Raw genomic sequence first — 25,103 nt, 5'->3', positions numbered from 1 at the left:
TATAATGACCAGGAAAAACTGTTCAACTATTCAACAAAATACTTTCATTTGCAAAATTGCGGAACATGATGACTAAAGTCGGCACGCTATTTCTAATAAGAGAGTTAAGTATTCAAGTTTGCAAAGGCATTTTACATTGAAGCAGACCATGTTAAAGTTAAAGTTTTTAAGTTCTAATATCATTTGTTTTGGTATGAAAAAACAATTTATAAAATATCAAAAGTTCGAGTTAATCAAACATTTGATAAGAAAATAAAACTATGTTGAAAAAAGACCAATTGGGCAAGTATTTAACTTGGTACAGTTTTCTAATTTCATTATTTATGGAAAACATTGTCTTATATTGTTTCTTTTGTCGACTTGTTTATATTCTTCTTTATCTTTACTTCTTCAAGCAACTCAACATATTTATACAATTTTGATTTATAAAAACAAAATAAATTACAATTTTATGGGGGTGTAAAGAAGTTGAACAAAGCACACTTTATATAACGTGTATTTGTCGTGGGAACAATTATTTAAAAACCTATATATTGCAATTTTATTTAAAAAAAGTGTTGAACCTTATTTCAAATGGTAAAAATCACAATAGGCTCCCGATGCCTCCTTTTTCCTTAAATCTCAGTGTGTTACCCTCGTGATCAAATCTAAAATATTTTTTTTTATTCTCAGAGTTTATTTTTATATAGGTTTTATTATTGCTTTTTTTTCTCTGTGTGTATTGATTTTAAATGTTCGTGTTGATTTTAACCCTTCAAATATTATACATATTCTACTTTTCTAAATATCAGTTCATGGAAGCCTTGTCATGTTCTACAATCATGTAATTATACTACATGTGTTTCAAACCAAGAAAATGGTTAACTATAAAAACAAATCTGATATACATGTACTGCGACATCATCTCATTTTAGATAATAAAGTAAGAACAACATTGTTTTTTTTAAGTTTCAAATTATACATATTTATATTACAGATCTATTTTAAATGAGAATTTCACAATTAACATATAAAACCACCACTTATGCAATGATGTAAAAGAACAAACACTAAAAAAGAGAGAAATATTTTTATAAAAACTTAAAACAACCTCAGATCTCAGAATGAATAATCGAGGTAATATATATTCTTTGTATGTTTATAATCTTGTATGAATATTGTTAGTGCTTCATAAGCCTCTAAAGACTGGCTGATATGGTATACTATTGCTAATGTATTGAAATGTAATTGTAATTTCATGTATATTGTATCAGGTTGCACTTTAAATAAAATAAAATCTAATCTAATCTATACAAATTATTTCTTATTGAAACTTTCGAGTTAACGAATTGTAACTACAATTCATTTATTATTCTTTTGTAGTTTCCGTAACACCGCTGTAAAATGAACGCCAAGTGTACATCTGTGACCGTAGCAGTACTATTGTTAGTCAACAACATAGCAGCACATGGTGCATATGGCCCCGTTGGGTATTCTAGCGGCGGATATGGCGGAAATGTCGGTGGATATGGAGGATATGGCGGCGGTCTTGGTGGGATCGGAGGTCTTGGTGGAATAGGTGGTTTGGAGGGATTTTGTCATCAGGATTGTCGTCAGAATATGCTAATCCCCGTTTTTGGATGAAATACGTACCTAAACAGTATGCAGGAATTGTACAGAAGTATGCCACTGGTAACATTGCCAGATCTTTTGTTGTTCAATGGCTCAATAGCCAGAATAAGAAATTGTAAAATTGTCATATGTACATTTGTTACAATCTTTTATTTGTACCTGTTGTTTTGTATAATATAACTATTTCAATAAAAACTGTTTTTGTTTGATGTTTTTTAAGTTTTGTTCATAGCGATTTAGTAGTGTAAAGTTGTACTTTACATTAATTTGTCAAGTATCTATAATACTAAAATTACGAGGTCCAATTTGTCAGCCGTCATCACGTGAAAACGACGAATCAAAGAATTCAACTTTATATACAACTTATATAGTACAAAGGTGTAGATTAAAAATACACCACTCCAGGCTCTTTTGTTTTCCACGTAATTAATATTGCCAATAATTAAGAAGTGCCGGGTCGAATCCGATACCGATACCAATAGTATAATCACCTGTTACTTATTACCTTATCTGTAGGTTCCGCATCTGACAGGGTCACCACCAAACAGTGTATGCAGGATTAATATGCTATATACACGGGTCATAATCCCAGGGTTGACACTACTAAATTGTCAAATTGTTACCTTTATTTTTTTAGAACAATGAATTCTTTTTATCTTAGTAGAAAGTAAAATCACAAAAATAATGAACTCAGAGGAAATTCAAAACGGAAAGTTCAAAATCAAATGATAAAATACATCAGTAGACCTTTTTTTTTATTAAATCATTGGTATATGCATGTACAGAATGTTAAGGGAATTATGATTTTACTTAATTACGTTTTTTCTATCACGGATGCACAATTAGGGACTTATTGCTGTTGATACACGAAAAACGTTTTACGAATTGTGAAACAAGTACATATGTATAGACTATATGTATATGATAGCTTGTTCTAACATGTACATTAAACGAATACATGGTACTGCTACATGTATGTAATGGTCAGTTTCAAATTATGTACCATAATAGTTATACGGTTTCGGTACATACGATATATTATTTCTAATCTAATGTAACATTATGATTCAAAGGAATGTTCGATAATTGTCCTGAACTTTATTTGTCCGTCATTTCTTGGTATCACGAAGGTTTCTATAAAATATTCACGTCATGATAAAAAAATATCTGAGGCCACAATGAAAAAGTGATGGATGTATGACGTCAATATTTCAAACGTCGCAGTCTATCGGGTCAACCGGCACAGATTAAGGACAGCCGTCCAAAAAATAAACTTGTATATGTTTCTGTATCAATGAAATGTTATAAGTCTCTCCATGTCATTTTGGTCAAACAGTTGCATATTTAACATGTTTAATAAATGTTTGCTTGCGTTGCAGAAAGACAACGCTATGAATAATGAAGCTATATTTATGAGTCAAAAGGTGTTCACTAGTAACTGCTCTGGATATCTAAAGAAACGTATTTCTGCATTATCTTTAACAATTATGTTTGGAGCATAATTTTATTTCTCAGCAAAACTGTTACATTCTACAATAAACTACAATAAGCATTCAACTACAATTAACATTTAGATACTTAGATTCAGTAGGTTAAGGTTAATCCTTCCTGATTAGACGCGCGGATTCAGACAAACGCGTACCCATTGCTACCTTAAAAAAGAGGACATAAGCATATCAGAGAAGTAAGATTTCAGTAAAGTGTTTGTTTTAATGAATATATGAATAATTTAAGATGCTGAAATATGATCTTCTAAATATAATTTTCAGGAGCTCAATTTTCCATCAAATCCTGGATCCATGCAAGAATTTCACTTCAAAATATGCTACTTGGTCACCTATTTTCAAGTGCACTTCTGATGATCTATAGAACTTACATATATTTTGTTTATTTGAGTGAAAATAATTCAAATTTGTAAGTTCTTTTCAATTTGTGACGATTTTTGATAAAGTCAATAGATAAACTCATCATTGATACCAGGACTAAATTTAGTATACTAGTATACGCCAGACACGCGTTTCGTCTACAAAACACTCATCAATTACGCTCGAATCCAAAAAAGTTAAAAAGGCCAAATAAAGAACGAAGTTAAAGAGCATTGAGGACCAAAATTCCTTAAAGTTTTGCCAGATACAGCTAAGGTAATCTATGACTGAGGTAGAAATGCCTTAGTATTTCAAATTTTGTTTGTATTTGCCAGTAAGTAAGGAATTCACCATTTTGTAATTACCTTTGAGTTTGCATTAGTATCTTTAGTATTCACTTCATACATGATCCAACAATTTCTTATTTTGAACCAATCATGCTGTTTGTATTATTGAACATTCATTGCACAATCATAGTTTACATGTTAACCTATTATTTATTTTATTTTTATTTATTTTTTTGGGGTGGGGGGGGGGGTGGTTAATACATCGTTTTTAATATAATAGAATTTAATGCAATTGTCATATTAGTTAAAGGTCTGGCTAGCTAAAAAAAACGGTTGTTTTGCACCATTTTTCTACAGAAGAAACTGTCTTCATCAATCTACGAATATGATTGTTGCTAACAATTCCTTGGGTCTCTTCATTATTTGATTTTGTAATTTGCTTATAAACTTTCCGTTCATAATTCGGATTTCGGTATTTTGTGAGATTTTACTTTTATTTTACTTAGTCTCTCCTCTTGCAAAATACGGATATCTTTACTATTCTGGTTAGTCAATGAACGAAAGGACGTTTAAAATATTCTTAGAACCAAACAGTTAAAAACACATTTTGAATGCAATTGCACTTCTTTTAAAGAATATGAATCCGTCAGTACATGTAAACGTAAGATTATTATCATCATGAATTTGTCATGTGGGTTATTACCTTACTAAATTTCATCAACACATATACTACCAAATTGTCAACATAATGTGTTTATCATGTTGCAGCTTGTTTTGTAGTGTAGATTGTGTGTAAGGGCCTCGTCCACCTATCCAGAAAATTGAAAATGTGGAAAACTATTTACTAGTTCAGTGATAATTGACGTCAAACTAAACTCCAAAATAATGTATAAGAAATGAAAAAAAATAAAAAATCATACGAGACTAACAAAGGTCAGAGACTTTTGAATTGGGACAAACATTGGCGGGGGGGACTTTTTTTTTTAAAAATAAACCATTTCCCCCTACCTGTGGTTGTCATGTTGCTTCGTGTTTTGTATTGTTGAAGGTGTTTTTATTTGTATTATATTTAACATTGAAATTAAAGTGCGAGGTTTGGCATGCCACAGGTTCAACCCACTATTTGTTATATTAAAATGTCCTGTACCAAGTCAGGAAAATTGCCATTTAAGAAGGGATATAGTTACGATACTGTTGTAAGGTCATTACATATTGCATATTTTGGCTTTAATATTGATTCACTTATAGGGTCTTTGTATCGTAAATAAAAATATTTATTTAAAAAAAAACAGTTGTTGGCATGACACGGGTTATGTTCATCTCATATATTTTATGATAGTTGTAATCTATTAATCAGTGTAATTGAGGTCTGGAGCTGGCATGTAAGTTAACTGCTAGTAGTCTGCTGTTATTTATGTATTATTGTCATTTCATTTATTTTCTTTTGTTACATTTTCTGACATTAGACTCGGACTTCTCTTGAACTGCCACTGGACGTTAAGCAACCAACAATCAATCAATGAATTATTTATGTAATATTGTCATTTTGTTTATTTTCTTTTGTTACATCTTCTGACATCAGACTCGGACTTCTCTCGAACTGAATTTTAATGTGCGTATTGTTATACGTTTACTTTTCTACAGTGGCTAGAGGTATAGGGGGAGGGTTGAGATCTCATAAACATGTTTAACCCTGACGCAATTTTGCACCTGTCCCAAGTCAGAATCCTCTTTCCTTTGGTAGTCTTGTTTGGTTTTTAAATTCAATTTCTTGTGTATAATTCTGAATTTAGTGTAACGTCCATTATCACTGATCTAGTATACATATTTTTTAAGGGACCAGCTGAAGAATGTCTCCGGGTGCGGGAGTTTCTCGCTACATTCCCTATTTCCTTTCCAAATTTTATTATTATATTATAGTTCGTTTCTGTGTGTGTTACTTTTTAGTGTTATGTTGTAGTTTTCCTCTTATATTTGATGTGTTACCCTCAGTTTTAATTTGTAATCCAGATTTGGTTTTGGTTTTTTTTTCAATCGATTTATGAATTTCGAACATAGGTTTACTACTGTTGCCTTTATTTGTAGGTTTCGGCCACTTACCCAATCCATTTCAGTTTTTTTTTTATAAAATATGTTATAAATTACCTAAAGTGTAATAATTGTAACTTATATTGCAATATTTTATTTGCATTGTTTTAAACTCAACAAAAAAGATAATACGAAAAATCATATACAATTAATTAAAGACCAAGTGTGACCAACCAAAAAACGGCATAACATACACAAAATATAGTGATTAATTTTCAACCTTCATATATTTCATTAGCGATAACGACATATATACTGCCCATATGTCGACAAGATATAATTAATGTAGCAATATATAATGAGATGTTGGTATAAATAGGAAACAAACATTTCTACAGGTTTAACAGACCTACGACTCCAGTTTACCCAAGGTAAGAAATACATGCAAAAATTTGTTGAAAATTTGTTTTCTAATTTTTAACATTATGATACTCAATAAAATGAGAAATTTTTGCAAGTACTTTTAAGCGTATTTATTTTTCAAGTACTATTAAGCGTATTAATTTTTATAAAAAATACGTCTTTTGAAAAATTATAAAGACCTATCTCAAGTGCACTATTGTGTGTGTATAGCAGGACGTTTTAACGTCTTTACGTTTTTCAAAACAAATATTTTATCACTTTTGTGGAATCTTAATATTTTGGGTTTTTTTTTGTCTTGTTGTAAGCTTTTACATGCTAAAGTCGACTAAATTTTATTTTCTTATGTGCTGTTTTAATTGAAAGAATAAAATATAAATATAAGTATTTTATAAAGCACAATAAAATTCCAAAGTTCATAAACCAAATCAATTAAGATTAATCAGCTTGTCTTAACTACCAAATGAATACAGATATCAAAAATATAGTATGCATACAATAATTGTAGACATATAAGACATAAGGTAAAATAATACATAGTTGCGAGGATGATACAGCAGATTATTATCTCGGGAAAAGAAATGTTTACATTGTCATATAGGGGTCAAATCCAAGCTATCACACTCATAGCTGTGTGATATTCATTCTTACTACTAAAAGTTCTGTTAATGTTTTCCTTTATGTTAGATTATAATTGAAATATTTGTTTTTTTACACTTTTTTGAATTTGTTATCATTGTCTGTTATATAGTGATTTCGAAATTGAATTATAATCAATTAATTGAATAATTTGTTAGCGAGAGGGTGACAATAAAATAGTACCCACTGAGTACGTTTTAATAATACTTAAACCTACTTCACGTTTTGAATTATTCGTGTTTATTCGTTTATGTTTGGTAACAGAACTGCAAAAATGAATATGAATATTTAGGGTTCCACTGTATAATGATTATCATTTTCTTTTTTAGATCTCCATCAGCAGAACTGAAGATGAATACACAAATATTAATGGCCTTTGGCCTTTTGTTGGTAGTCAACTACTCTGCAGCATTTTTTGGCGGTGGTGGCGGTGCAGGTGGTGGAATGGGTGGGATGAGTTCTTTTATGAAAATGATTCCCGGCGGAGGTGGCGGTGCTGGTGGTGGCATGGGCGGTATGGGCGGCATGATGGGAGGTGGAAGCGGCGGCAGTGGAATGGGTTCTTTTATGAAAATGATCCCAAAGGGAATGCGTGGCGAAAATGGTCAGGAACCATCATGGATGAAATTTGTTCCTGGTCAGTTTAAAGGAATGGTAGGGGGCATGATGAAAAATCAAGGTAACGGCGGTAATGGCGGAAATGGCGGACAAGGACAAAACCAAGGTGGTGGTGGATTTGGACCTGGAGGTGGATATGGCATGTGAATAACGAAATCGTTTATAGTAAAACATGAACACAAATAGTTTTTATTTTGTTAATTTTTGAGTATTTGCTACACATGTTGTATGTTTCATTGTGAATAGTCTATTTCAAATAAATTATGTTTTATTACATTGTTATAGTTAATGATTTAAGTTTCATCCGTTCCACACAATTCAACCTTCATTTTTCACCGCAGAACTAGTATTTACTGATTTTGTTACATTGTTTTTATTGGCAATTCCCAAAACAATAAGAAATCCGACATTACAAAAATGTGATTTTTTGAAATTCCGTAATAGCATTAAATAAAGGCAACAGTAGTTTATGTATTCCCCTTTTCGAAAGTCATAAATTGATTGAGAGAAAACAAATCAAAGTCACAAACCAAAACCGAGGAAAAAACATCAACTTTAAGAGGAAAACATCGAAACAAACAGAAACATCAAAGCGCAACAAAAAACCAAACGACAATGTAACACACACTGAAATGAAATACAATGTAACAACTGACAATTTCCTGACTTAGTACAGAACAGTTTAAGAACAACATGGTAGGTTGAACCTGGTTATGTGGCTAGCCAAACCTAGGTAAACATTACATGACAGGATTACAGTTCAAATCAATGCAGGACAGATAAGTTCACAAATACCTGTATAATAAAACAATACAATAATATATTTCGACATGCTATTAGTTATCATGGGTACCAGACTTACAATTAAATCTCCGAAATAGGAACAGATTTGATATTAAATGTCTTTTGTAGTTATATAGCTCTGCAGCTGCTTCGGGTCATATACATCCATGGCTTTCAAACATACGCCATTTGGAGTTCTTGATGATATGTCAAAGAAAGCATTTTCGATGTTTAAAATTCACAAAAGTAATAAGACAAGAGTTTAAAAGAAGAAACATCTGTAATATTAGTTCTATAAAAATAAAAGGTGATGTGGTATGATGGTTATATATACCACATGTACAGTACTCTACTTTTCGCTATACAGATGATGTTCTTTCACTAACTAACTCAAAATTTGGTGACTATGTCGAACGCATCTATCCCATCGAAATAGAGATAAAGGATACTAAAGATACAGTTAAGTCGGCATCATATCTTGACTTACATCTAGAAATGGACAATGAGGGTCGGCTGAAAACAAAACTTTACGAAAAAGAGATGATTTCAGCTTGCCAATTGTGAACTTTCCGTTTCTAAGTAGCAACATTCCAGCAGCACCTGGATACGAGATATATATCTCCTTATTAATACGATATTCCCGTGCTTGCATTTCTATCATGATTTTCCTGATAGAGGTTTGCTGCTCACAGGGAAGTTATTAAACCTAGAGTTCCAAATGGTGAAGTCGAAATCATCCTTTCGTAAATTTTACAGACGGGTTAGAACATATCAGATATCATTTGTGAAACAGTTATTCCATAACGGTCAACCATTCTCAATTTTATAGGTTGACCGTAATGAAATAACCGTTTCAAAAATGATATCGGATATGTTCCTAACGTCGTAACTACACTCCCCTTTCCTTTCATGAATGTGACCTACCGAATTAGACTATTTACCGGATTTGTTATCACATAAGCAACACGACGGGTGCCACATGTACGGCAGGATCTGTTTACCCTTTCGGAGCACATGAGATCAACCCCAGTTTATGGTGGGGTTCATGTTGCTTGATCTTAAGTTTTCTATCTTATGTCTTGTGTACTATTGTTTGTTTGTTTGTCTTTTTCATTTTTAGCCATGGCGTTGTCAGTATATTTTCGATTTATGAGTTTGACTGTCCTTCTGGGATCTTTCGACACTCTTTTACAATGTTAAGCCACAATACGCCCTTCAACAAAGCAGAAAACCTATACCTAGTTGACTATAAAAGCCCCCGACAAAAAATATCGAATGATTCAATTGAGAAAAACTAACGGAATAATTTATGACAAAACCATTTACGAAAAACAATTATGACAGAAATAAAACAACGACAATCACTGAACTGCATGTAACCAGAATGTGGCGTTGATTAAATGCGCCAACGTTCTCCTTTCATAGGACACTGGTGTAACGGCAAAATACAAACACAAATTATAATAAACAATAGAACAAAACCGAATATAAGAAACCGTAAATTAACACCAAACAAACCTTAAACCACTTAGTGAAAGACTCCATACTTTGAACTGGAATTGGAACATATAGAATATGGCGGCATTAAACTTGTTTGAAACCGTCAACCTGTCACCCTAAGACGAGAAAGTAATATAACAGTACAAACTACCAAAATCAGTTAAAAACGCCTCATTCGTTAGATCGATACAAAACAGAAAATATCTTTAAAATACACAGACAAGACGTGACAGGGAATACATATATCTCTCAGAACAAAACAGACACAATGTGAAAATAAATCTAAGATTGATATATTTGATATTTGATTTTTTTTAAATGGCGGGAAAAGGCCGACTCGGACGTTTATCTTATATTTGCATTGGTATATAACGTGCCTAAAATTTAAACAAAAGAAATCTAGAAACTGCTTAAATTTTGGTAAATGACATTTTATGAGCTATTGAAGTCTTACATGAAAAATATTTGTGCGTTTTGGGGCTACATATGTTACCCTGTATTGATGGAAAAAATCGAGTCCGATCATCTGACACAAAGGAGTAGGTCTGGTAAGGACCGATTTTGGCCTCAAATTTCAGTTTCATCTGACGAAAGATTTTGAACACTTTTTAAACACTCAAGTGACTATTTCATTTGATTCAATTAATTTATCTGAAAGATTTTTACTAATGTAGTCATGAAAACGCTCCTATTTAAGCTCAAATATGAAAAATCGACCAAATATGCCAAAACATGTCACTTTTCAGATGTTTTTTGTCAAACATGAAAGTGGCCGCATGTCTGTTCATCCTCAACCTTTATATATGTTATGTATTATTATCAAATACAACTTACATTTCAAAATTGTGGATGAACACGAATGCGGCTATTTCGTTTTACACGGAAACCGTCTAAAATTTAACAAAAAAACTAGAATTGTGAAGATTTCAGTAATTTAGCAAGACTTAATGGTGCTAGTACCCGATATATGTGCATTGTATTGTCAAAAACAGCCTATATGTATGTAGCAGAAGCATTATACTATCCAATAAATAACGTAAAGTTCATTTTTAAACAATTTTGTAAAACTGCTTTATTTTGGGGCCAAAAAGGGTTAAGAATAGATCACTTTCGAGTTCATCTGTCACCGGAGATAACTCGTGCCTACTAAGTTTCAAAGTTGATTGGATTCCAACTTCATCAAAAACTACTTCGACCAAAAACTTAAACTTGAAGCGGGACTAACGGATTGACGAACGGATGCACAGATCAGAAAACATAATGCCCATAAATGGGGCATAACAATCACATCAATACAATCTTAGGTATAAGTATTCCACGTTTGCAAACATGAGAATTGCCGTGAGCACTGATATTAGTACCATAATAATTTTGATTCGAGCACCAGTGACGACTCGTATGTAAACGAGACGCGCTTCAGCCTGTAAAGTTATAAATGTGTTATCTTTGATGATTTTAGCCATCAGTTTGTCGGTACGGTTCGTAATAGAATAATACTTAATGAGTATACTTATATGTCTAGCATACTTGTCGGTAATACTTTTTGAAAGTTTGTAAAATGTTTGGGATTTTTCGAATGTTATTGTTTTAAAACTTGGGATGTAACTCATTCGTGTAGAGATAATGTTATACATATATGCTTATCGACGGCCAATTGGTCTCAGTAGTTCAACAATAGTATCACTAGCCTGTCAACACTTAGGTTGAGATTTCTTACTAAGTTCTTTGGAATCCGAACTTCATCAACTATGCAAATTTTACTGTCGTTGGTCGGTGGTTCTTTCCGGGCACTGCGGCATCTTTACCCATCAATTAATCTATCAACCATCTATTGTGTGCAAATTTGCATGTCGTTGGTCGGTTGTTCTTTCCGGGCACTGCGGCATCTTTACCCATCAATTAATCTATCAACCATCTATTGTGTGCAAATTTGCATGTCGTTGGTCGGTGGTTCTTTCCGGGCACTGCGGCATCTTTACCCATCAATTAATCTATCAACCATCTATTGTGTGCAAATTTGCATGTCGTTGGTCGGTGGTTCTTTCCGGGCACTGCGCCATCTTTACCCATCAATTAATCTATCAACCATCTATTGTGTGCAAATTTGCCTGTCGTTGGTCGATGGTTCTTTCCGGGCACTGCGGCATCTTTACCTATCAATTAATCTATCAACCATCTATTGTGTACAAATTTGCCTGTCATTGGTCGGTGGTTCTTTCCGGGCACTGCAGCATCTTTACCCATCAATTAATCTTTCAACCATCTATTGTGTGCAAATTTGCCTGTCGTTGGTCGGTGATTCTTTCCGGGCACTGCGGTATCTTTACCCATCAATTAATCTATCAACCATCTATTGTGTGCAAATTTGCATGTCGTTGGTCGGTGGTTCTTTCCGGGCACTGCGGCATCTTTACCCATCAATTAATCTATCAACCATCTATTGTGTACAAATTTGCCTGCCGTTGGTCGATAGTTCTTTCCGGGCATTGCGGCTTCATTACCCAATATAAATTTGTCAATCATCCATTGTGTGCAAATTCGGTTGGGATAAACACTCAGTAACGTGATGTGTTTATTTAGATTTCCAATTTCTTTGGTTATGGCGGTACCTGATGAAGATTACTGCAGATCATCTATTTTGCGAAGTGAAATATTTACGTCTGGTTTTCGTTTGTTGCATAAACAAGTAAATGAGCTGTATGATAACTGCATTAAAGTTAACAAAATAATCATATTTGTACTTTTTTTATTATTTATATTACTGTGGAATCATTATTATTCGTTGGATACCAATTTTCGTGGATTTCGTGGGAACAGACAAACCACGAAATTAAATGTTCAACGAATACCAAATTTTCTATAGGCTTGTATGCAGATTTCTCCAAAACCACGAAATTAAATATCCACGAATATATAAGTTTTCCTCAATCCACGAAAATTGGTATCCACGAAAATAAATGAATCCACAGTAAACACACTGTTTGCATTATTTTCATATTTATAAATACTTATTTGATTATCTAAATAAAAAATAAAACGTTATAAAATGTGTACGTTCAACGTAACTTTCTGTATTTACCATTTTTAAAAAAGCACACAAAAAAATGAACACCAAATATGGTTGAAAATTTAAAAACAAAAAAGAGCTAAATGACCTAAAGGGACTTAAAAAGAAAATGCAAATTCACCTAAGGTAGACTCTACTCAAAGTCAGTAGTTGAATATGAAAGGTTCAGATACCTGGGGTAAAAATTCAAATCTTTTCAAACACTTTTTAGTCTATTAAATACCTGATCACAAAATTTAAAGTTCAGTCAATAAAAGTCGACGACATTGAATTAGGTGTCTTCCTAATTTTCATCTTCAGTCTATTTATAATCGAAGAAAAACTTGAAATTGTCGGATCCTGGAAGAGAATTGATTTGAAAAAACTGAAAAAAGAAACGTGAGTACTAATAATATCTAAGAATTTATATTTTAATGTTATTTTTAATTCACTTATACTAGTATGTTTAATTAGTTACATTTCATCTAAGGTAAATTGATTATGTAAATAGTAAATCTACTTTTGTCTGTCTCCTATGTTTAGTACCTATGATGATTTTGTATTATCTTTTTATAAAAACAACCAAGTTATCAAAATTTCTAAAGTGCATACGTTTGCCCGGAACTAAGCATTTATAGATAATGACACACGAGTCAGGAATAGAAAAAAATGCCTGTTGTGTTGACATTGTCTTATCTTGTTGAAACCGAGCTTATTGCGAGTTATACAATTATTACAAACCATTTTTTTTCCTATTTTATATAGTCGCCACAACAAAATATTTTGTCTACCCACACGTGTTAATATATTCTCGTGTTATTTGGTTTAATTTTATGATCGAGCTCCTGATGAATTTGAAGTCAAAAAACTTGGGGTGATCTCAGATGCTCCGGAGGGTAAGCAGATCCTTCTCCATATATGGCATCCTTCGGGTTTTCCTGTTGTAAGATATAGATTGCCCCATAGATTACACCAGATCAATAGTTAGTTCATCGTAACAGGCATAACCTATAACATATCTTTAAACATTCAGTAAAATTATTCGAAACAAAAGTTCCGACTCCCTGAATTTAACTGTCCCCAGTTGGATTTTGGCTAATAATGTAAGGTCCACCCGTAATTAAAAAAACAATTTAAAGTTGGTCTTCAAATTCATGATTTTGAGCTGTCTCAGTACATTATTATCTGGGAATGCTATCCGTACGTACAATATTTTAAAGTTTTATTTTCAATTGAAATCAGAATAAATATTTGGGGAAATATATATTACGAAACCGACTGTTTATGTAGCAGTGTCAAGTAAATATTAGTTGATATCAAAAATATTTTTAGAACGCACCAAATATCTACACAAATGCATGCACATAACGATATTTAATGTGATTTGATACATGTATTGACAACATGTGCTATAAAAAAATTAATAATAATGAACTCCGAGGAAAATTCAAAAAGGAAAGTCCCTAATCATACAGCAAAATCAAAAGCTCAAACACATCAAACGAATGGATAACAACTGCCGTATGCCTGAATTGGTTCAGGCATTTTCTTATCTAGAAATGGTGGATTAACCCTGGTTTTAAAGCTACTTAAACCACTCGCTTGTATAACAGTCGCATCAAATTTTATTATATTTACAGCTATGTGTAAACAAAAAAACCAGACTTAATATGTAAACATGTCAGATTTAGGGGTACACAAATTAATAGAGAACAATGAAAAAGAAAGAAAATAGAGGATAAATGAACAACAATAACACAATAGGGTATCAATGGAAAACAATAGAAAAAATATGGTATCTATGGAAAACAATAGAAAAAATATGGTATCAATGAAAAACAATAGAAAATGAAAAAAAAATGCCATTAGCAAATAGAAGAAAAAACAAAATATGCTATGATTTAAAAAAAAATAATCAAATAGGAAAACGAATTAAATAATTCACACAAGAAGCTCCTCCTCCTTTATCAAGACCATTGTATAATATAGCATATGAAAGCGACTTTCAGATGATTTACTGTTGAACAGCTGACTTCAAGGTTATAGAAACCTATCATTTATGTAAATTCTATTTTAATTCCGTCTCGTCACGGTTTTGATTAAAGTTATACAATTTTTTATATTTTTAAACGTGGCACAATTTCCATAATGCAAATTGATAATTGTATAACTTTTGTAATCGGGTTAATGGTTTTTGATTTCTAGAACCACGTTTTTTTTTCAAACACAAACGTTGAAACGTGCACCGAGTTATTTATCATTACAATGAGGTAGCATCCTGTTATAGCTTTTTTTGACCCCAGATTGTTTCGTAAGATTTAGTTTTGTAAGATTGAGTTTGCATATAAAACGTGAACGTTGTTATAAAAGTGTTCCAAATATTCACTTATATAAAAATAAAAAATATAAATATTGCGTGCAACGTGGGCAGTAATTTAACAATATATTTTACTTTTATTACCAAAATCTTCCATAATGTAAAAGTATCACACGTTATCTTATATAATGTTCCGAAAATTCACTTATATAAAATATAGATTTTAATTCATTTCACATGAAACATGTAAAACCTGTCCAACATTAAACATTCTAATGCAATTTGGATGTAACAACTTTTTTAATTGGCTAAAAGTACCGTCAAATCCACAGTTGACCAATCGCTTCTAAGTAGGGACCCGCCATTTTGAATTGATTCAATCAACAAATGATCGATTACTACTATATAATCGAAAATAGAACAACACATACTTGAATTCGCCGTTTTGATGTAATTTTATCCGAATTTGAAGCGTACGAGTAACGTAATAACCTCCAGTTTGTAAGATTTCATTTGTATGACTTCACGTTTAGCCATGACGTCTTTGTGCCAAAATCATGCTTGAAGTTTCGCGGATTTTTTTCTATATGTCAAGTTTAGACTTTTTCAAGTTTTATCGTATTTTTTTTTTTTCATAATGCATTAGAATCGGAATAACAGTACTTTAGTTGAAGAGTTGCCACCGTCAATTTTGATTTGACGGTCGCAAATCGCCGTTTTATTGTCTCCGCTAAGCGTCGCCAGTAAAACTGCATTTGCAACCGTCAAATCTACAATTGACGGTATTAATTTTCAACTACAGTACTGTTATTCCTTAATTGGTTGCAACGTGGGGGTTATGTAACATTATATCTTACTTTTATAATCAAACTATCTCATAACTTAAAGGCATCGCATATTATTTCATATAAGTGTTCCAAAAATTCATTAAAAAAAACATATGAATTTTGAAACCATTGCACATGCATCATGTTAAGCTTGTCCACTATTAAATATTGGCTGCAATGTAGGGAGTAGTTTAACGATATATTTGAGTTTTATATAATCAAACTATTTCATAATGTAAAGGTATCGGATATTATTTTTTACAAGTGTTTCGAAAATTCCTTAATATAAAAAGTATTACTTTTAAATTCATTGCACATACAACATGTTAAGCTTGTCCAATATTAGATATTGGATGCAACTTTGGGAGTTTTTTAACATTATATTTGACTTTTATAATCAGTCTTTCATAATATCAAGTTGTCGCATATTATTTTATATAAGTGTGCCAAAAATTCTGTTATATAAAAATATAAATTTCAAGTCATTGCACATGCAACAAGTAAAGCTTGTCCAATATTAAATATTGGATGCTACTAGGGGAGTGACTTAACATTATATTTAACTGTTATTACCAACATCTTTCATAACTTAAAGGTATAATATTAGTGTAATCCGAAAGTTCACTTATATAAAAATATAAATTTTAAATCATTGCACATGCAACATTGAAAACTTGTTCAACATTAAATATTGGCTGCAACATGGGGAGTTATTTAACATTATTTTTTATTTTCAAAATCAAGGTCTTGCAATATATAAAGGTATCACACATTGTATATATAAGTGTTCCGACAATTCACTTATATAAAAAGATAAATTTTAATTTCATTGCATATGCCTCATGTAAAGATTGTTGAACAGTAAACATTGGATGCAACTTGGGGATTAATTTAAAGTTATATTTTACTTTTATTATTACAATTTTTCCTTATATGAAAGTATCGCACATCAAACTTATGTAAATGAATATTCTGAATCCGTATGATACTACTTGTAGTCATTCAGTTGACTGATCGAATATTAGATGTTATATTTTTGAAAGTGCAAAAAATTATTAAGTTTTTTCTCTAAGACATATAATAGGTAAATTAAAGGTTGTCAGCAACCTACTCTTTCAAATATATGTGTTTACATTTATAATAAGTAAGGTGAATGAATCTTTTTGTCCTTGACCGAAATTTTACGAATACAGGTCCATACAGATCTTCTATGCTCTTCAACTTCTTATGGTCTTTCGCTTTTTAAACTGTTTTAATTCGAGTGTCACTGATATTTAAAAGCAATGCATCTGCTTTATACAATCTTAAGGATGGTATCTTTGCTGATATTATCTAGTACTATATACTAACAATTTTTTGTTACCGTTTATCTATCAATTTTGACATATTAGATTTTGAAAATTTTAAATTGAGAAGGGTTTTTTTTTTTATTTAAGTTAGCGAAGTGTTTTAATATGTAAGCAATACAGAAATTTCTTAACAGCTTATAATTATGTACTGGTTCATCTTAAATTTGCGTTTTTGTAATCATTCGAATTATTTTTTTGTTCAAATAGTCAAAAAGTGTTCGACGTATTCTATTCGTGGGGAACTTTTGTACAAAAACTAAACTTAATACCACCTATATTACATGGTTTTTGATGTGTCATGTTTATAAAGTACATGTCAACCTTTTCTTTTATTTATATAAGTAGTAAATGTTTGTCACGGACTTGCCAATGTTTCTCATAAATATCACCCAGATTAGGAACATAAACACCATATCTCTAAACAATGAATATTTTAACCAACATATATTTGTAGTCCGTACCAATTGACATAGGTTGCAATTAATAAAAAGACGAAAGAATCATGTATAAAGGCGACGGGAAAATAGTTGAATATTATTACTAGATAACTATTTTTGTTTTATCTTAAACGGTCATTTTTATCTTAACAGCTATCAAACGACTGCACAATAAATTATTCAGACATTTTCAGTCTTTGTGAGGCTAGATATAAAATTTGGTTTTAACACAAAAGTTTTAAAATAAGAAAATTTCTGTACAAAGTCAGGAATATGACAATTGTTTTGCATTCGTTTTATGTGTTTGAGTTTTTAATTTGCCAATTGATAAGGGACCTCAGATTTATTAATTGCGGTAAATTCAGCACTCTGCAGACAACTCGTTTGAAGTCAATTTTACATCATTTAAGAAATATTCAGTCTATATCCAGACTTTTCAGTTGTTGTTATTTATCTGTACGCATAAGCATTATACTCAACTCCAAGGAAAATTCAAAACGGAAAGTCCCTAATCAATTGACAAAACACATCAAACGAATGGACAACAATTGTCGTATTACTGACTTTATACAGGCACTTTCAAATGTATAAAAAGTGGATTGAACCTGGTTCAATACCGCTAAACCTCTCACTTGTATGACAGTCGCATCAAATTCCGTTATATTCACAACGGTGCGTGAACAAAACAGACATATAATAGGGGGAAAAGTCACAAATTATCCAGAAAAAAAATAATCAAATATGGTAAATACCACTACGCGAGTAAAAAATTTTTGTCGTATGCCATTTAAAGTATTTTCAAATTTATAACAGAACAATAACATAATGACATATAATAGAACACTAACATAATGACGGGATACTTGATAGTACTAAATATATTGCAAGCGAATCGCCTAATTAGTTTTTCAATTACCATGATAGTGGATATGTCTTAAAATTGAATGAAATAGTATTCAAAATAGCATAATTTATCGCACCGAAATGATCGTTTAAGGTTCATTTATTAGTTTATGCTTTCTTAAGATTGAATTTTTTTATTCTTTTTGGAACATAATACGTAAGGTATGCCATCCTTTTGCCTAAAAAAAGGAAATCCTGATACATGGTTGATAAGTGTGAGAAGTTTGAATGTAAACTACGTTTGTAGACCATTCATCAATCAGTTTAAAAACAAAACTTGTCCCAAAGTCGTCCTCGTCGTACGCGAAAAGAACAAATAACACACATTGGCGAAAACTCAGCAGAATGGGTGTAGTTAATGCATTTTCAGAATAAAAATATAACAACAAAAACATATATTAGAGGCAACAGTATTTTACTTTGTCAGGAATATGACAGATATTTTCCAGTCGTTCAATTGATCGAATAATTCAACTGATTCTAACGTTTTTAAAAGTAGAGTTTTACTATGTATAATGTGTCTCTTCCTACTCCAACCAGAATTAAGAATGAAAATGTCGATGTGTCAAAGACCCGACCAAAAAGTAGAAACAGGTCAAGGCCAACAAAGTATTGAAATATGAGTTTGACATTTTACTAGTTTGTCCCTGGTATTCGCATCTGTTTATCCAAACAAAACAAAATTTAACATTATGTTTTTCCTTAATATTGTTTGAAACGATTCTTTTCTGATTATATTTTGGTCTGACAGTCTCTCGAAATTTGAACATCGATACAATACCGTTACTTTTATTAAAAACAATGACGATTTGAGATAGAGTTCCTCTTTCTGAAACATTTATTATGGGTGCATACCGCCATTCGAACAATCGTCTGATGTATGAAGGATGTACAAATAAGACTTTTTGTGAACTTTCATTTGGAAATTTTAAATCTAGTAAATGTCTTCTTATTTTTCTCACGTTAGTACATAATACTATCTTATTAATAAGATATATTTTTTTAAAGAATGAACTGTTGTTACCTTAAAGCTGAAAGACGAATTGGAAACCTGTACAGTATCTATGGAAAGGCTATTAGCAGAAATCCAATACCTACGATTATTTTATCGGTTCTTCTGAATGCCATATTGGGAATAAATATCAAATGGATGCAAGAACTAGATGATTATAGTACATCTTATCTTCCTCCTAATAGTCAGGCAAATATAGATGCACAGAAAGTAAAATCCAGCTTAACAAATAGCGATTTTGATCATATGTTCTATCATCAGCTAAATGGGGATGAAATATATGGAAGTGTGGTGTTAAGCGTGGATGACAATATTATTCACAAGAAGTACAAAAATGAAATATCAACATTCCATAAAACAGCTTTGAACATAAAAGTAAAGTCATCAGATATGAAAATTCATACTATTGAAGATTTATGTGTCAAAAACAATGGCAAATGTTTCATCCTAGGTTCCTGGTATCTTGAGGACTATTTTTGGGATAATTTTGAAGCAAATAACATAACGTATCCATACTTTAAAGATCAGAAAAGGGATATCTACATGAGTAACCAACAATTTGGAAAAGTTACAGTTCGAAATGGAGTACTTAAATCAGCAGGATCGCTTCGTATGACATACTATCTGAAACAGGACACGGCAATAAACAAGGCTTTATCAGTTCAATGGTCGAAACAATTTGTTCATGAACTGAATAAGTTTAAGAACAGTTCAATTAAATTGATAGTTACTAACTCTGAAACAATGGCAACTGATATTAGTAGAAATAATATGTGGGATCCACCCTTCTATGTCGTGGTATTTCTTGCGATTGCAACGTTTTCATTTGTGGCTACTGTCAGCGGGAATTGTTTAACTCAACGAGGTCTACTTGGAATCGCGGGTGTTCTTTCAACTGTCATCTCCATAGTTGGTGCATTTGGTTTATGTGCTGTTATAGGAGTTGAGTATGTAAACATGTGCAGTATAATGCCTTTTATAATCCTTGGTAAGAATTATTGATTAAAGGTGCTAAAACGGCTTTTTTATGATTTACTCCTTAAAAATGAAATTTAGAATTCAATTATAAGGAATGACTATGCGTGTAACTTAAACATAGGCTTCACATGTTTTAGATTATTTCGAATAGACAAAAAACTAATATTACGACAATTTCTTAATTCATGGTTTCTATAAGGGAAAATTTTTATTAAAAATAGAATGTGGTATGACTAGAGACAAATTGCGTATGGGTAAAACAAGCATTGACCACCTTACTGACTTCAACAATTACCAAAACCAAAACTGTATAGCAAGCTAGAAAAGCTTCTTGATGACAAAGTTTAAACAAATTAAAACAAGACAACCATCGTTACAAAAGATACAATATGAAGCAACCAATGGCAAAAAGAAAAAAAAACACAAAAATACTGAACTCCGAGAAAAATTAAAACGGAAAAGTCCCTAATCAAATGGCAATTTCTAATGATAAAACCACCGAATTATATACTCTTCTCTTTTCTCATGTACATTTTGTCATTGTAGGTATCGGACTATACAACATGTTTGTTCTCCTTTCTGGTCTTAACCGAGCTTCTGTAAAAGGTACAGTAGAGGAAAGAATCGGCAGTGCAATGAGAGATACTGGTGCCTCCATTACTATTTCTTCTTTGACAGATATTACAGCTTTGTTAGTAGGTGCATTGATGACAGATTTGACAGTCATTAGAAGTTTTTGTTTTTTCACAGGTACTAATATTATAAATTATTATTTTTCATTTGTATATCCGATTTCTGTTTTTTTGTTTTGTTATTATCAACCATTTTGGGTGAACGTTATACCGAAGAGAAAGGCCGAACTACATATTCTTTTCAACACAAGAATCAGTATCAAACATTTATACTATAAAAAAAAATGTGTTGTATGATTCCAAAAGAAACAACTCTTCGTCAGACTAATAGAAATATAAAATTTAGGAAACGGCACTGCTGTCAACAATAAGTAAAACTCATAGTTCATAGTCAGTCATAAAAGGCCGAAATTGACAAATGTTAAACAATTTAAACGAGGAAACTAATGGTCTCGAGTCGGTTTGCCAAAAAACTTACGATTCATCGTAAGTATAATACTGAATTGTTCAAGACTTATGGTCAACCTTATTCGCAAGTCATTATGGGGAAACCGACTCCTGATGAACATACAAAATAATGAACGAAAAACAATATGACATACACCAACAAACAACAAATACTTAGTGACAGACGTATGACTTTGAGTAGGTATATACATAATATGGCGGAGTTTAAGTCTGTCTGTTGTTTATTTTAAGTTTAATAACCAAACACTTACAGGTTTTTATTTTCATTTTCAGGCACGGCAGTTTTCCTATGTTTTCTCAACCAAATGACTTTTGTACTTGCGTGTGCAGTTTTACACGAGAGACGAGTGGCGGGTAGCATGCATTGCATTACCTGTCAGACTGTCTATACTACTGACCAGATGAAAACGGCTCATTATAATAACAAATTGACAATATTCTGCTGTAGCGGACATGAACCTGAACATTCAGATGATCTTCAAAGTTATGCCGAAATGCTTCCCGCTCAAACACTCCCCAAATGTTTACTAAACATACCCGTAAAGGTTATTATTCTCGTCCTTTACTTAGGGTATCTTACATTTTCTATCTGGGGTACAACGAATCTTGGAGTAGGGTCTCAATTAACCGATGTGCTTCGTCAAGACTCGGTTTCTCATGAAATGAACAATTTTGAAAAAGAGAACTTTGGAATGACAACAATAGTATCGTTTAATATACAAGGTAACATTGATTATAGCCAATCTGATGTACACCTGAAGGTAGATGATATGCTAAAATCTGCTAAAACAAATATTTTGTTTGACAACAAATTTGAAATCAATTGGCTTAAAGAATTTAATAACTTGTACTCAAACGCAAATTTTACTGAGATCGAATTTATAAAGAAACTACATGTATTTATTGAAAAACATCCGATGTTCAAAAATGATATTGTTTTCGACAGCAACAAAACACATGTTTTATTTTCAAGATTCTATGTGATGACGATTAATTTAAAAAGTTCAAGTGACCAACAGCTTCTGTTTGACGAATCGCACATGATAGCAAGATATTCATCCCTTTATGTGCAACCGTTTAGCACTCAATTTGTATATTTTGAACAAAACGAATCGGTTCTTTCCAAAGCTATCTTACAAATTGGCATCACTTTCGCAGCATGCGCATTAGTTTCTTTTGTATTGATATTCGATCCAATATTGATTTTGTTTCTGATTTTTACTGTTGCATCGATCATAGTAGGAGTCTTCAGTCTGATGTCAATGTGGAATATAAATCTTAATTTATTTACAACAGTTTACGTCATAATATGTACAGGATTTTCATTTAGCTTCGTTGCTTATTTCTGCAATTCTTTTATACATTCTCAAAGATTTGACAGGCAGGGTAAAGTTAATGATGCTATCATACAAACAAGCGGTTCGATTATTAATTCTGCAATTTCGATGGTGATAAGTATTGTTATCCTTCTTTTTTCACAGTCCGAAATGTACACATCGTTTTTCAAAATTGTCTTGCTGGTTATCCTTTTAAATGTTTTCCATACGATTTTTGTTCTGCCAGTCATATTCTCGGTATTTGGACCAATATATGACAGTATGGACATGAAGTCCAAACAAAGAACTTCATCTCGGACACCATTGTTTCCGTCTCGTTCAGCAGCCACGTGGTCTATTACATCCGGTGGTGTGAATGCTTTCGATAATAATTTTAAACGACTTAAGCTTGTTTCTGAAGAGAAGGTAAACTAACACATTCAATGTTAGTACCTCGTTATGCTTTTGACTATGATAACTGTGTTACTAATTTTTTCGTGTATATGTGTGTGTCTTGTTATGCTTGTGTTATAAATGTATAAAAATTATCACTGCTAATAAATACGCTCTTTTATAACTTTTATTGTTCTGTGCCTTTTTCGTCATTTTTCTTTACTTGAAGAAGAAAAATACGAAAATACCGAAGGGAAATCATAGCTCATTAGTCAAAGAGAGAGAGAGACGAAATATGAAAGACAAACAACAGTCTATAAAATGTTTAAAACTAAAACATTGAGTAACACTAACCAACCAAAAACATAGGGTAATCTAGAGTACTCCGAAGGGTGAAGGAGATCCTCATCATTGTTGTTTCGCCTTTTATATCCTTTTGTAAACACTCACGATCATATATGTCCTATAAAATTCATGTATTTGAACAGAAAGGATACATGCGTGGTTCCTCTTATTAGAATGTATACATATCTTGGTATGTTTGGCCTATACAATAAAGTGTTCAAATCAGAATATTGTAGCTTAAAAGTAGTTATGTGTATCTTTGTCAGTATTTACAAAAATAACCAAAAGTTCTTTAAAATTAAATGAATATTTACAAACAAGATACGGTCGAATGATACTACAAAATCTAATTTTTGCACTTCAATTACGAAAATTGTTTAATGTTACACTACAAACTACATTCCTTATTGGTAAACTGGAAATTTATATCACCTGTAAAATTCATATTGGCCTATATGGTGCATTTCTGTAAAGTTTCGTTACACATATATAATGGTCCATTATGGTGTATTTTGGTAAACTCGCTTACATAAGTGACCATTTCGGTGTATTTTTGTCCATTATGGTGTATTTTGGTAAACTGTCTAATATAAGTGACAATTTAGGTGTATTTTTGCGAATCCGGTGGATTCATTAATATGCGTTGGATACCAATTTTCGTGGATTTTGAGGGTACAGAGAAACCCCGAATATAATCTTCAACGAAATACAAATTTCCAAAGGAATGTATGCAGACTTTACCAAAACCACAATATTAACTATCCACAAATATACATAAAGGCAACAGTAGTATACCGCTGTTCAAAACTCATAAATCCATGGACAAAAAACAAAATCGGGGTAACACACTAAAACCGAGGGAAACGCATTAAATATAAGAGGAGAACAACGAAACACATGTTTTCCTCAATCCACGAAAATGGGTACCCGCCTAAATAAACGAATCCACAGTACCGAGTAATACAAAGCATTTGTGTCTTAAAAGAATCTGTGGTTAGGTCTTTTATGTATTATCGGCACAATGTTTTAAATCACCGAAAATCTAGATAACATCTTGACAGGTACTTTGAATTATAACGGTTTTTCTTTTATAAATTGTGCCTTGGATGGAGAGTTGTAACCACAGATTCTTTTTTATGTCTACGTACCACTGAAAATGAAGACAATTTACCTTGCTGTTCCCCTTTTATCGAAAAACTAGCATCATGTTATTTATTTCACATTAATTGGATAAAAGTGAGAAAAGTAGAGCGATTTTACGTCATGACTACAACCATCGTTGTACAAAGCACTATTTTTTTGATAAAAGTGAGAAAAGTAGAACGATTT

General features: G+C 31.9%; 2 protein-coding genes across 2 annotated transcripts; both read left to right on the top strand.

The window, feature by feature from the left end:
* Nucleotides 1-6,089: 6,089 nt before the first annotated feature.
* Nucleotides 6,090-7,742, top strand: LOC134692012 (uncharacterized). Its single transcript, XM_063552351.1, has 2 exons — nt 6,090-6,222; nt 7,180-7,742. Exon 2 carries the CDS (start codon nt 7,202-7,204, stop codon nt 7,613-7,615), a length of 414 nt encoding a protein of 137 aa, XP_063408421.1. The 5' UTR covers nt 6,090-6,222; nt 7,180-7,201; the 3' UTR covers nt 7,616-7,742.
* A 5,340-nt stretch (nt 7,743-13,082) lies between these two features.
* LOC134692011 (patched domain-containing protein 3-like) lies at nt 13,083-23,617 on the top strand. The gene is made up of 4 exons (XM_063552350.1): nt 13,083-13,196; nt 19,639-20,630; nt 21,167-21,370; nt 21,994-23,617. Exons 2-4 carry the CDS (start codon nt 19,640-19,642, stop codon nt 23,469-23,471), a joined length of 2,673 nt encoding a protein of 890 aa, XP_063408420.1. The 5' UTR covers nt 13,083-13,196; nt 19,639; the 3' UTR covers nt 23,472-23,617.
* Nucleotides 23,618-25,103: the final 1,486 nt, after the last annotated feature.

This window comes from Mytilus trossulus, chromosome 12 (genome assembly GCF_036588685.1).
Source record: "Mytilus trossulus isolate FHL-02 chromosome 12, PNRI_Mtr1.1.1.hap1, whole genome shotgun sequence".
NCBI classification, from domain to species: Eukaryota; Metazoa; Mollusca; class Bivalvia; order Mytilida; family Mytilidae; genus Mytilus; species Mytilus trossulus.
This window is presented reverse-complemented; position numbering and strand designations above follow the sequence as displayed.

Bases quoted from the DNA above. Each gene is read 5' to 3' on its own strand.
- LOC134692012 (XM_063552351.1), top strand. From the start codon at position 7,202: ATGAATACACAAATATTAATGGCCTTTGGCCTTTTGTTGGTAGTCAAC.
- LOC134692011 (XM_063552350.1), top strand. From the start codon at position 19,640: ATGAACTGTTGTTACCTTAAAGCTGAAAGACGAATTGGAAACCTGTAC. The intron at 20,631-21,166 runs GTAAGAATTATT...TTGTCATTGTAG, and splicing joins AATGCCTTTTATAATCCTTG to GTATCGGACTATACAACATG. The intron at 21,371-21,993 runs GTACTAATATTA...TTTCATTTTCAG, and splicing joins AAGTTTTTGTTTTTTCACAG to GCACGGCAGTTTTCCTATGT.